Source organism: Delphinus delphis, chromosome 9 (genome assembly GCF_949987515.2).
Source record: "Delphinus delphis chromosome 9, mDelDel1.2, whole genome shotgun sequence".
In the NCBI taxonomy this organism is placed as follows: Eukaryota; Metazoa; Chordata; class Mammalia; order Artiodactyla; family Delphinidae; genus Delphinus; species Delphinus delphis.
Window position 1 is genome coordinate 16117165 of NC_082691.1, and position 14302 is coordinate 16131466.

Below are 14302 nucleotides of genomic sequence, written 5' to 3' on the forward strand. Positions count from 1 at the left end.
ACCCAGATTTATTTCAATCAAAGTCATAGCATAATTGACTAATTTTTTTAATCCTTGATCTCTAAATTCCCATTTGAGCTTCCTTAAGGGGATCTGTTTGGCTCCTAAGGGACCAATGGACATGTTTGTGTGGCCTCAATTTTTCTGGAGAACAAGAAGAATGTCAAGAATTCCTTTGCACATCTCAGGGGCCCCTAAGATGTGGGACGGGGTCTCTGCAGCAGCCTGGAATAGCATTGGAGTCACAGGACGGTAGATAACCTGGTTCAGCCCATTCTCTTCATCTCCAAATGGGAAAATGATGCCTCTTGAAATGATCTACCTCTTGATTTTTTTTTTAAGGATTCGCAGCACAGGTTAAATGCAGTTTGGGGAATACAGTAAAGTAATTCTTTAAAGACAACACAGTGCATTCCTGTGAGTTAATGTTCATATGTGTCAAGTTGTTAGAGCAGTGTGCATCCTAAATGTAATTTAAGTGTTTGCAAAATCTTAAAAATATAACTTGTACCAGTATACAAGTTGATGAAAAACAAAACTCATGCAGATTTTGAATAGAGGCTGAGGGAATCTGTTGACAGTTTTGTGATTGAAATTGTTAAAGAAAGAGGGATCTCAGAAGAGCATTATCCGTGTCAAATTTAAAAGTATATGTGAGGAATAATTGTGCTGCAAAATAGATAATTCAAGACTAACAGCAGGATATATAAGCAGATTTCCTCCTACAAGGAGTGTGGATATACTAAAAAAAATGTATTATCTGTTCTGCCCCCAGGCTTTTCATACATTTCTGAATTTTTAAGTTTTATGCCTATGATCAACATTAATTAAAATAACTCCTGTTTAAATTTTTTGCTAAACATCTCTATTTTTATATAATACTTTATCCATTGTGCCCTTTCAATTTCTAGGCAACAGATGGTCAGAATTGAAGCTTATATCAAATACCAAACATATGTAACTCGAATTGTGTGAAAACTGACCCCAATTCTCTCCACTGTGGTACAGTTTCTGAGGGCTTATTTCAGCTTTGACCTTTACTGTGTAACCTGAGTCTGGGTTAGACCAACCTCAAGGCCATGCTATGTCATGATCTCACAGTAAATGTGCGTTGCTGGTATAGTGGTAAGCATAGCTGCCTTCCACAGTAAATGAACTAATGTTAGTGCTCAGTATTATAATTTTTTTTTTGCGGTACGCGGGCCTCTCACTGTTGCGGCCTCTCCCGTTGCGGAGCACAGGCTCCGGACGCGCAGGCTCAGCGGCCACGGCTCACGGGCCCAGCCGCTTCGCGGCACGCGAGATCCTCCCGGACCGGGGCGCAAACCTGCGTCCCCTGCATCGGCAGGCGGATTCTCAACCACTGCACCACCAGGGAAGCCCTGTAATTATTTTTGCTATTGTTATAACAGTACTTTCATTCTCTATTTGGTTTTCTTTCTAATCTAAAAATGTTCTTGGGGTAGGAGCTCATTTTGCATTGAAAACTGGGGGACGTGTTTTTCTCTCTTTCGCTCCCTCATAAACACAGTTGGGACAAACAGCATTATGGATGAAGAGTGGATCACATGATAACTGAAACCAGGGGTGGGGCACCTCTGAGGGGAAGAGGCAGGTGGGGTGAGATCACAGTAGACAACAATACCTGCCTTTTTTTTTTTTAAATAAATTTATTTATTTATTGGCTGCGTTGGGTCTTCGTTGCTGCACGTGGGCTTTCTCTAGTTGCGGCCAGCGGAGGCTACTCTTCGTTGCGGTGCACAGGCTTCTCATTGCGGTGGCTTCTCTTGTTGCGGAGCACAGGCTCTAGGCACACGGGCTTCAGTCGTTGTGGCTCGCAGGCTCTAGAGCACAGGCTCAGTAGTTGTGGCTCACAGGCTTAGTTGCTCTGCGGCATGTGGCGTCGTCCCGGACCAGGGCTCGAACCTGTGTCCCTTGCATTGGCGGACAGATTCTAAACCATTGCGCCACCAGGGAAGTCCCCCTTACTTTTTAAATCTTAGCTTCCTAGGGGGCATCACAGCAGTGGGTAACTGTAACGGGTCCAAGCCTTAGCCCATCTTATCTACTTGTTCCTCTGTAAATCTTGACCTGAGTTTTCTGAGCTGGCAGAGAAGGAGATTCCTTGGATTCCTTGGATTCCTTGGACATTCTCTTTGTTGCCTGGACTTGGAGCTGAACAAAGGATAAGAACTGGAGCCTGGGCCATGTACCTGAGCATCTTAGGTGGTACTTGGCTGGAGGTGGTTATTTCGCCTCTCATCATACATAAGTAGTGACTCTGGGAGCCCATGGATGAGCCAGCTAAGTGGTAAATTATCAAAGCGTGCTTTGGGGTATCAGCTGAAATTGGAGGGTTATACATGGAATAGATCATGAAGTCTGATCAGATTCAAGCTCGTGCATGTTTTGTTTTGTTTTAACAGAATGAAGTCCCTGAGGTGAAGAAAGAGGAGACCTTGTTGGATCTGGACTTTGATCCTTTCAAGCCCGACATGCCCTCTGCAGGTTCTGCTGGAGTAACCCACTCACCGATGTCACAGGTACCAAGTGGATTTTTGGGTGTTTGGGGCTGATATTTCATAAACTTTAACAAGCTCAGTAAGGCATTCCGCTGACCCCTCTCCCTTTCACGTGACTGTTGACTTTTCTTTTCAGTTGACGAATATTTCCTAATGGGAAGGAAGGGTAGAAAGAGGACTTGATCACTGTCAATTATTCTCAACCTCCCCTACCATTAGCTTTCTCTACCCTACCCACAGAGCTGGGCTAACATACATTCCAGTTTGCCAGGAATCATCCGTCTCAGAATGGTAATCCACAGAACCACATTTGTACTCGGAAGTGTCTGGGGTTGGATGATACATTTTATGGCTTCCCAAAATAAGACTGTTTCTTTGGGCTTGGGGTTTAATCTTCTTACTGTTTTCTCTACTTTCCTTCCTCATACTTTGCAAATTAAGGCATGTTTCAAATCACCATGAGATTTTGCCCCAAAAGGAATTTGTTTTCGGTATTGATAGTTCTGAACTTGATGATGGTGATGATGGCCTGTGTGTTCTTGATCATGGCTTGATGCAGAACTGGCCTTGCTTATCCAAGCTTACCCCTGCTCACGACTTCCTCCCCCTCAACATTTTCCCCATTTCAGTAGTTATTATGATCTCATTGTCTATCAGAGGGTTACTGGTGGTGGATGCTGTCATGACCTGTGGGTGATTCCCCTGGAATATAGCTACTTCACAGTTGTCTCTGCTCATGGAAGGAAGTTAACTCAGAATTTTTGCTACCCGGAAATTGTTTACGTCAGTAGTTTTGATGTGGTCGGGGCCTCACATTTGAGTTTGGGAAAAATCCAAGGATGCTACAATGTACTTCAAATTAGTGAATCACGGTGTATTGCAAAACTCAGCTTAGGAAGTGAGACCCAGCTCAACTTCCTGGTCATGAAGCCTTCTTGATACAGTAAACCTGGGGCACAGACAGCTCACTGTGACCCTCAATAAATAAAACTCCTCTTTAATCCATATTTTGTTCCAGAATGTGATTGGATTTCTGCAGGCCTCCAGGTTGTGATATTGGAATAAAATAAAAATAAAAATCTGAGACATCAACAAAGCAGGCAATTAAGTAGGTTAGACACTGGTCGGAAAGGTACTTGGCAAACAAAAATAAAAATGGGTCTCTTAGATGAACGTTTCAGGAAGTTCTGTTAATTCCCTTTTAAGATATTCGTGATGTGCCTTAGAATATTAAGGGCTCCAAGAAGTCCTACAATTTAAAAAAACTGTTTAGATTTGTTTAACTTAGGGTTTCCCAAATTTGTTTGACCCCAGAAATCTGTTTTAATGAAACGGTCTTAACATTCATGGGAATGGCCTGTAAAACTCACTTTGGAAAATGCTGATGTAGTCATTGTCAGCAAGTTTGACGATTCTATCCTGGTGGCCAAGCAAAGCAGAAAATGAATGTACGTATCATTCAGAACAGCTCCTTTCCAGAGCTTTCCCATTGTATAGAAAGCCAGCAGAATTCAAGGGACTTCTTCTGCCTTCCCCTCCAACATTTATTACTTCAGTGGCAGGAAGAGAGTTTCCACAGTGGCTGCTGATGATCAGGGGGTGAGATACCACAGCAATTCTGTCTGCAAGTCTGACTCAGGAGAGAAACCTCTTCTCTGTCAATTCATGATTAAAAGAAGCCATGAATCATGGAAATTAAGGCTAAGAGATTCTTTCAGAATTCAACAAACAAACAAAAAATACCCTTGGTGATATCTTCAAAGGTCTCAGTTTCTGGAGGAAATGTATTACTGCCGTCAGGGCAAGCTGTGTGTGCCCCTCTGTCCTTCCCTCGGGCCAGGTGATTAACTGCTCTGACTTCCCAGTGGCTGTAATTGAGTCACCTCACCGCAGAGTTGTCCTGTGATCCAGCGCTCACCACATCTCTCCTCTTTGGCTAAGAAGAAACGTGTAGGCTGAGATAACAAGAGGCACAGAGCTGTTAGAATCTGCTACCTTCTCTCCCCTTCACTCAAAATGCTCTCCCTTCCCCATCGCCTGACCCCGTGTTTTATTTTATTTTATTTTGAGATCCAGAGTTTTGCTTTATTAGACGTCTGTGAAGACAGTTTGCAGATACAGTCAGATTGTGAATTGCTGCCACGTTCTGTGAAGTTTGAGTTTATAGTGAACAAGACCCCAGTGGCTGTTATTTTAGAATATATTTCCATATTCCAAGCAGATGAGACATGTGATGTTTATGGCCAACAGCTTTCATACTAGTCATCCACTTCAGCCATTTCCCAGCATAAATATGCAGCTTAATCACAGCTACTTCATCTCTACAATGTGGGGTTCGATCTTCAACTAATAATGCATTCTGACTCCTGTTTATATAGGTGCATGCAGTTAAGCAGACCTGGACTCTAACAGCTAAACTTGATCTAAATAGCATTCTAGGGGTAGGGCAGGCTCTGTAATCCGGACTCATTTTAGCCATCTGACCCCATGTTTTAATTTGCGTTCTTGCTGCTCACAGAACACCTCACCTTGTGATGTCTGCAGTGTCCACACGAGCTAACACATCCTTTCACGATCGGAAGGAGTGATAAACACGTTTCCCGTTGCTGCCTTCCTTTGGAGAAAATACCTGTTCTGTCTGCATTATGCAGGGATGTGTAGGAGCTTCTAGGAGCTGTGATTCTTAAGGGGCTGTGAAGCAAGAAAGCATCAACCATTTGGAGAATCAGAAAATGCATATAAGGTGCAGGAGGAGTCCAAGTACCAATAACTGGCTTTCAGTGGAGCTGTTCTACACTTAGTCGTTCTACAAGTGGGTGCTAACCCAGAGACCGACCAGGCTGCCCAGAGCTGCAGGGTGGGACCATTAGAGGAGGTCTGGACCAACTGCGGTGGGGGGAGGTTTCAGCTGGAACCACAGGGCCCATCTTCTGTGTAGTACAGAACCCAAACCAGACATCCATAATCCCGTCTGGAAAGTGTCCTATTCTTCAGATGTGAGTACCAGGCTCTCTTAACTTTCTGTTCGCAGTTAGAGATTCAAAATAAGTGCGCAAACATGGATCTATTCTAGTCATGAGCAGCAAAGGAGGTAGTCTTAGCTGTAATTCTGAGTCACAAAAGAAATAAGAAAGTGTCCCCCACTTTCCCCACACAGTGGAAGTTATTTAAACCATCTGGATTCATTCCCCAGGATCAATAAGCTTCATAATTAAAATGCCAGTAGTAAGTGTAATTCACCCATGTCTTAGGGGGCACCCTGCTAATTTGCACGATTGCCAATTAATCGAGCTGTGTGTTATCGTCTAATTCAACATACTGAAGAACTATTTTTCTGGAATTCATTTACCATTAACAGGGCATCGTCTTGAATTTGGTAAGGCGGGGTGGGGAGAGGAAAGAGCATTAGCAATGGTTAGGACCTGCATTTCCTCAAAGATGTGATAAACTCTGATTTCTGGACATCTTGTTTACTTCATTTTAATTGTGTGTGTGTCTGTGTGTGTGTGTGTTAATGTAAACCCATTCATCACAGTTCAGGTATAGTTTTCACTCACAGAGCAAAAAGCAGATTGACTAGACCTATGCTATCCAATATGGTAGCCACTAGCCACATGTGCACATTTTAAATCTAAATTAAATATAAGAATGTAAAATTAAAATTTGGTTCTGTTCCACTTGCACATTTCAAGTGTTCAGTAGCACATGTGACTAGTGGCTGCTGTATTGGACAGCACAGATATGGAACATTTTCATCACCAAAGAAAGTTCTGTTGGACAGTGCCGTACTAAGTGTTTCTGAAATGTTTATGATTTTATTTCAAGAACTTTTGTCATCTCCGTGTTTTTTACATGCTGGGGATTTGTCTGTTAATGGTATTTTTGTTTCTCTGTTTGCTTTCAGACATTGCCCTGGGACCTATGGACGGTAAGAGAACTAAGAACCCTGTATTTTGGTGTATCTGGATTGCTAGACATTTGGGAACCTTGTTATATTTTATTTCATCTGTGATGGAAAGAAGACCCAGATGTTTTTTGATGACAACGTAGTCCCCTAGAACGATCATCAGCTCCCTCATGATTTCTAAGCATTTACCTGCACATGGAAACAAAGGTGAGGAAAAGAATGTCAGTGCCAGACTCCTGGGTGAGCAGGAATTCAGTGTTTTGCCTTTTATGCATCCTCCTGTGATTATCGGTGGCCAGAGGAAATTTTGTAGTGAAGGCGTGCTTATTTGTTATTGCTTATAGAATACACAAAAAGTATGGATGAGAAAATGTGAAGGACGAGCTACTCTACACAGGGAACCATTTTTTCATTCTTATTTTCAATGAAGCTTATCAGTCAATGAGGATTTGAACCTCAGAGTCACACAGTCCTGGAACCTCAGAGTCACACAGTCACACAGTCCTAGAGTCTAGACTCTAGTTCTTCCAACAATATGACTTTGAGCAACTTCTACTAAAACTCTTTAAGCCTCAGTTATTCTCATCTGTAAAATAAGGGTAATGACGCCGACCTCAGAGGGTTGTGTGAGGATTAGAGATAGTATTTGTAGAATATTTAGCCCAATGTCTAGCATGTGTCAATACAAGGTAGATATTACTGCTTATGTTATGTATTCAGTTACTCTGATGTACAAGGATGAATACTTCCAGAATTTAAACTTAAGAATAAAACACAATCAGGCTGTTGTGGTGGTGACATCTGTGCAATTAAGAAAATGACTGCACCCACATAGAGCCTCACATCCCTTGGGGTAGGACCGTGGTCTACCCCTTTCTTAGAGAAGCCCTTGGTCACGTGGTCTTAAGAAATCAACTTGAGTTCACATTTTCTTCTTTTTTAGTGAGACAGCAACAGGAAAGTTGGGTAGATTTAACTATTCATGAGCCTGATCTTTTGAGGCAACATTGCTACTTTCTTCCCTTAAAACAGAAAGATGACTATCCCCTTCCCTTCCACAGGAGCTTAAAGCATCGTGGAAAGCTCTCAAGAGAAGAGCTAAAAAATGTTGAACGAAAACATCTTTTCTAGGGAGCTGGTTTTACTTGGATATTTGCAAAAAGGGATACATGGATTGACATTCAGAACACTGGAAAATTCTAGCCTCAACTTTGTGTTAATTTTTTTTAAAGATTAGGAGGACAACGCTAATTTTGGTTATTCCAATATTTCATATGTTTAGTTGGAGCTATTACACACCTTACGTTCCCTAGCTGGGAAGGGTATAGAGAGGCTAAAAGTACCATCTAGAAGGAACGCTGACTAATTCAGAGGACAGACCTGCTAGGAATGGTAATGATGACAAGATTGTAAGACGGAAGCTCCCTGGGCATAATAGCTGACATTTCTTGATCTTATCTCCTCAGTGTTATTTCTTTGTGTGCAGACAAGTCTTCTAGGTTGCGGGGGGAACAAGAGGAAAATCCTTCAGGCAGGCAGAGTGGTTAGTCTGTCGGATCATCTTCCATGCAAACACCACTTCAAAGGCAGAACCAAGGGCAGGATGAGTTTGGGAAAGATTTTATTCTGACACTGTATCAGAGCACATGATGCTGTGTGATTCTGTGGCTGCTAATGCTTGATCTTATCCTGGTCTCCTCAGGCTTGCTTCTTTATTTGAAACTTTTCATTTCAGAGTCTGCTAAAGCAAAAGTCATGTAATAGCCGTAAAACGTCTTTGTTGGTATTAGTAAATGACAGAGGCATTTTTCATGTTTCAATTGTATAGTCTTAGCAATAGTGGAATAAAACTCATTCCTATTATAAAACAAGTTGCAAAACTTAATATGAAACCAATAAAAGCCAAAGTCTTCAGCAGTATGTAGACTTTGGACAGCCTGGGATTTTACCGTGCTACGGAATTTTCTTCTCTTGCCTTACGATTATGCTTATTTCTTCTTCTTCTTTTTTTTACTCATATAGACAAGCACTGATTTGGTACAACCGGTAGGTAAATATCCAGAAAATTCTGGATTTTTTCGGTACTTAATATGCATTGTATATGTGGTATATTATCTAGAATGAGCTCTTTTTTTATTTCTTATGGCATTGTTAGTCACAGATTTAGCCTTAAACCATTTAATTTAAATACTTTCTAACTTTGTGTAGCTGGTGCTACCCTACTGAAGAGCTTTGTGTTTTTCATCAAATCTTACCATGATCTATTTCATCTTATGTTTTTTTTTTTTCCTTTGCTTTTCTGCACACTCTAAAGACTGATTCTTCAAAAAGTCTTTCCCTGTGTAACCTGATCATGGAGGAACCTCCAGACAGTGGGTTGACCGAAGAAATTCAAAGATCTCAGATTGATTTAGGTGCAATTATTTGGGGCCCTGATGCTAGTACAGACAGTGTCAGCCAGGAAATTACCCAAGGTGGGTCGCAGGAAGACTCTGCATGTCTCTCCAAAGCGGAGCAGGAACTGGGATTTTCCACCGGGATACTTCCTGCTGCTGGCTGGCACACTGTAGCTGGACAGGGTGAGCATGGTCTGGGGGCAGCTGCTCCACGTGGAGAAGAACAAATGCCCCCAAATCCCATGCCTGGTGCTGCTTGTTTGGAGATGGCGCATCCTTGCGATCTACCTGACTCAGAGATACCAGCCGTGGAAACTGGTGGCCTGGTCAAAGAAAGTCAAGAAGATGTTAAAAAGTCAGAAGAAGAAGAAGGAAAACAGAAGATAGAAGATTCTGTCTGGGCAGGTGTGGAGACATATGAAAAGGTAGAGGCTGGAGCTCTTGGTGTCAAGGCCCTAGGAGGGACAGAGGAATTTGAAGAGAGAGGATGTACAGGAAACAGAGTAGTAGATCTTTTTAAGACAGTAGGAAAGCAAGACCAGGAGACCTTAAAAAGCAATGAAGAGGAAACTAAGAAAGATCTAAGTGCTGGGTATAAGGAAAGTGTAAAGACCAATGAAAAGTATCTTGAGAAAATTGACATATTTGAAAAAGACGTGGAAAGTGTAGACAGAGCAGATGAGTTGAGTGACAGAGACCAAGGGCTAGATGAAGGGATTCAAGTAGTAATAAATAATTGTGAAATTATAGAGGGATCTGGAGCTAACCCTGCCAATCACACAGATATTTTGAATCCGCCTCTCCATACTGACTCTATATCTAATCCTGAAGATGCCAGCACAGAGGAATGGTTCTTAGCTGGAAAAAACATAAAGAAAAATGTAATTGACCCTCCTAACCATGATAAAATGTATCACTCAGCACAGGGCAGTGCAGATGCTGAAGAGATGCAGTGTGAGGCTGTGTTACATGCGCCTGGAAGTAACAGAGATGGAAATCAGTCTGTTGTTTTATCGATAAAACATGAAGCAGCAGCTCAGTCTAGGAGAGATCTTAATTATGCTCTGGGAACTAATGCAAACAGAAGAGATTGGTGTTTGTGTAAGGCCGAAGATTCATTAATAGAGGAACCTGAAAGTACAGTGACTGGGAACTGTAGCCATACCATTAACTTGCCAAAAATTGCAAAACCAGACTCTTGGGGGACAGATCCAGGCCAAATCTGGCAGCCAAGCTTGGATTCAGCAGTGAATAATACGGATATATTGGAATTCTCTGGTATACCAGATGGCCAAGCAAGTGGATTTGCCAGTTGCCTTGATTCTATTAGTCACTGGCCTATCAGAGATACGGGAGGCTTAGATAATTGCTGGGAACATTTAGACACAGTTGGGAGCAAGAAAGGGCTGGAGGTGGACTTACTAGCAGAGGTATGTGGGGAACAAGCCATTGCTAGCCGTGGGGAACAGAGTCAAGAGATAGCTAGACCATTGGTTATGGGAACCTCCCAGAATGTTAGCACCGAGAGTTCCACTAGTCCCCAAGACAATGACACCAACAACTCAGATTTATCTGAAGATGAAATTGCTAACCAGAGATATGGATTGTTGTACCAAGAAATAGAGGCTGATAAAGAAGAGGTACTTACCCCAGTATGTAGTATAGACTAGCCAAAGACTTTTGTAGGTTCTGTTTTTCCTAATGTTTCTCACCGACTTCATCATCCATCACTATCTTCTCCAAGATCTGCTTCATCTCCTTGACAGATTGTCATGTACCTCTTGAAATCCGTGCAAACCAAACACAAAATAGGTTGACAAAACAAACAAACAAAAATCCCCCGGAACAACAACACAAAAAGCAGAATGATGGTGTTGGAAACTAATGAGTGTCTACTTTACCATCCTATTTACTCTATTTGTTCTTTCTACTTTCACTTTTGTTGTTCAAGCACTAAATATATATATAAAACAGACAGATTTACTGTTCCTAAAGTGGTTCTACCCCGGTAAAAACACATGAAATGTTTCTACCCAGGCCCATGGAAGCTATAAAATCTCATAATAGCTGTTCATCAAAATGATGTATTTAGAGAAATACTGGAAATGCTTCCAGATTCTATGGATGGCTAAAAAATCGAGCTATTTAACCACTCATGGCTCTTGTCTGGAATCATGTTCTCATTATTGAGAAAGTGGGCTTTGGTTAGCCCTGAGCCACATACCAGCAATAATTGTAAAAATAATGTTGTTCTTTTTTTTGTCAGCCTATTTAAAATAATACAGTATGGCCTTTTCCATTTCCTAAGCATTTTCATGCACAGCAGCCTTTTGTATTATTTTAAAATTTACAGTGGTTTTTACTTTCCCACTTGTCTAGTAGACATTTACCAATCCTACAAAAGTAATGAAAAAAATAACGTACTCTGATTCCCATTTCTGTTTAGGCTTCTGGAGGTCCATTTAATGGATTCACCCAGGTAAGAAATCAATTTGCTGGCAAATTCCATCTGTTGAGAATGATGCAAATCTGAAAAATGTGGACCTCTGCTTGCTGGGATAGCATAATGTTTAAGTACGTCAGCATAAAATTTGAGCCCACTTCTTGTGAATTCAGTAATGGAAACAGTAATAGGAGCAATGTTGCAGCGTTGTTGTGAAGATTAAATGAAATGTGAACGTAGAGATTTAGCCCAGCAGCCTAGCACATACTAAGTGCTCCTTGACTCTAGTTAGCTCTTGTTAATATTATTAGCTCTACCATGGAATTCTGATGATGCCTCCACTAGAAATGAGAAGTTGTCTTTATCTGAGAGATCTCCTAGGTTCAGCTGTTGGAAAAGAGGAGATAGGATTGTTTTGAACTAATGAGATGGATCTTCAGACAATATAAGAGATTTTTAGGAGCCTCCTTCTAAATATTTATCTAAGAGTCATACTACGCGGAACCTTATTTCTTCAGTGGTTCTTCAGGAAGGAACCACTGGAAGATCAGAAACTGTAGGTTGGCTCTGACCAATAAGACGTGCCACACAGTGGACTGTCCCATTCACTGTATATGTCCCAACAGATGGACAGTGTAACCCATGTGAAAGGCAGGCCACGTGGCTGTCAAGTTCATGGAATAAGTTCTGAAAACCTCTTCAAGGGAGACTTCAAATATCTGCTTGTCTGTGATGAGTGCTTTTTCTCAGAATATTAGACATGAACAATTTTGAATTTTAACATTCAGAATTTCTCCATTTAAAAGTTTGACTACTTTCCCCCATGTTACCTATAAAAAGAGAAGACCCACTGACTCACACACCTACACCCAAATACAGATAACACACAAACGCACAGAGAGATGATAACATGTCTCTTCCATAGAAGAGAACTCCTTTGAAAGGTCGGGTCATGAGAATTCATTTCTTATTTTTTAAGTTTGTATTTATCACTTATAAATGCACATAGTTTAAAGAGTAACAACATTTTATAAGGTTTTTTTTAAAATTTAAAAACTTCAGACCGTCTTACATCCCCTGATTTCCTGCTTCTTAGAGGAAAATACTTTCACACCTTGTAGCAGATTCTCTGATTTCACCCCCATATGTGTGCATGACTTTCTTCTAATGCTCCTTCTTGATTTCCGAAGCATTAGCTATGGACTTATCTCTCTGGAAGATGAGGACTTAAAGCGCTTTCAACCTGCTGTGGCCACAGTTCACATCTCTCTGTGCTTCCTGTCCTTCCACTGATGTCATAGACAGCCAGCCAATCATTGGTGGTATTATCAGGATGCTATAGACGCTCTTAGCGCTCAAGTCATGAAGTTTACATTTCCTTTTATGCCAACGTTTTTTTTCCTTTGAGGAAATAATTGTAGGGTCTTGTTTGTTAGCATGTTGGTTTGTTTGCTTAGTTTTCTAGGTACTTATTACTAATTCAACCCCATACTCTGTGGTTATAGAAATCTCCTCTCGTTTTGTTTAAAACATTAAACATTCTTTAAGTTTCATCCTCCTGAAGGTTGAAGCTATCCTTCTGGATGGCTCCAGCCTGACCTGGGGATTCCATGGCTACAACTTGCTGCTACGGCTATTGTCACAGGGTCTCCCATCACGTCTACTGTGGGGATTGCCTCACCTGTCTTCTGTCCATCCACTCTTTTCAGGACACAGATTGTCCTCATTTGGGGCTAAATTCCTCATTTGGGTAGAGCACATCCTCCAGTAGCTTGCTGAGAAAGTGTGCGCAAGAAGCATGTATTTGTGACCTTCTTTGTTTGAAAATATTTGTGTTCCCATGTACATAATGGACTGTAAGTTTGGATATTATATTACAAGTTGTAAACTGTTTTCCTTTAGAATTTTGGAGCCATTGCTCCACCCGATTCTACCTCCTAGCCTTGCCACTGAGAAATTGTCATTTTGATTCTTGATCTTTTGTAAGAAACCCTCTCTCTTTCTCTCTCTCTCTCTGCTCCCTTATGTACCCCTCCCACCTTCTTCTTCTCTTTCTTTCTGGAAGTCTGTGTAATCTTTATACCCCAGTGATTCTAGGATTTTACAATGATGTACTGTGGTCTGAGTCTATTTTCATACATTGTACTGGGCCCTTTTAATCTAAGACTGTGTCTTTCAGTTTGGGGGACTTTTTCTTCCTGATGATTTCTTTTGCTTTCTTTTGTTTTCTCATTCTGTAACGCTTCTCTTTTTCATATGCTGGCTTCTTGAGCTTGTCTTCTAATTAATTCTTTCTCTTTGCTTTTCCCTTTTCTCTTTCTCTGCTTTCCAACTGTTCCAACAGATTTTTCACTTCTATATATTTTTTTAATTTCCAAGAGCTCTTTTTGTTTACTGACTATTTGGTTTTTAATAACATCCTCTTCTTGTGTCATGAATACAGCATCTTCCATTATATTTCCAAGGGTATTAATAATAATAATTTTCAAAGGTCTTTTCCCCCCTGTAAAGTCTTTGTTTCTTCCACTCTTTTAAACCTATTCGGTCTCCCTTTAATATTTGAAACTTTTCTTAAATGTTTGTTAATCTTGGCTGTCTCCTCGTATTTCATGAGAGGGGGACACTGAAAAGCTGAGAGACTTGTACAAGTAGGTAGAGCTCATTGACTATGGGTATTGTTGTAGGATTCTGTTGTAGGATTATCTTTCCTGTTGAGGAATTCCTAGTGTCAGATTCTTTAGGCTTTTTTTTTTTTTCCTTGAGCTGGTCATATTTCCCTGGGAAGACTCTTCTGGTCTCCTGTCTGGGTATGTGCAGGGGTGCAGGGGTACAAGCCTGGCTGCCAGTGTAATGGGAGTTGAATGGGGAAGAAGTTGGGAGAGGAGGAGCCCATGTCTAAATATTTATTATGTAAATTTTCATTTAATCCTGCTGCTTTCCTAACATGCCTGTGTGTCCCCCAGTCCAGAGACCCTCTGTTTCAGCCTCTGAAAATAATCTCAAGTCGGGGGTGGAAAGGGTATTGCTTGGTTTT

At 41.2% G+C, this 14302-nt stretch overlaps 1 protein-coding gene across 1 annotated transcript in view; it reads left to right on the forward strand.

The window, feature by feature from the left end:
* Nucleotides 1-14302, forward strand: part of AMPH (amphiphysin) — a 185123-nt gene that overhangs the window by 138939 nt on the left and 31882 nt on the right. Inside the window, exons 12-15 of the mRNA XM_060019841.1 lie at nt 2427-2543; nt 6427-6450; nt 8452-8475; nt 11272-11304. Coding sequence (XP_059875824.1) covers nt 2427-2543; nt 6427-6450; nt 8452-8475; nt 11272-11304 — 198 coding nt within the window. The remainder of the gene's footprint in view (nt 1-2426; nt 2544-6426; nt 6451-8451; nt 8476-11271; nt 11305-14302) is intronic.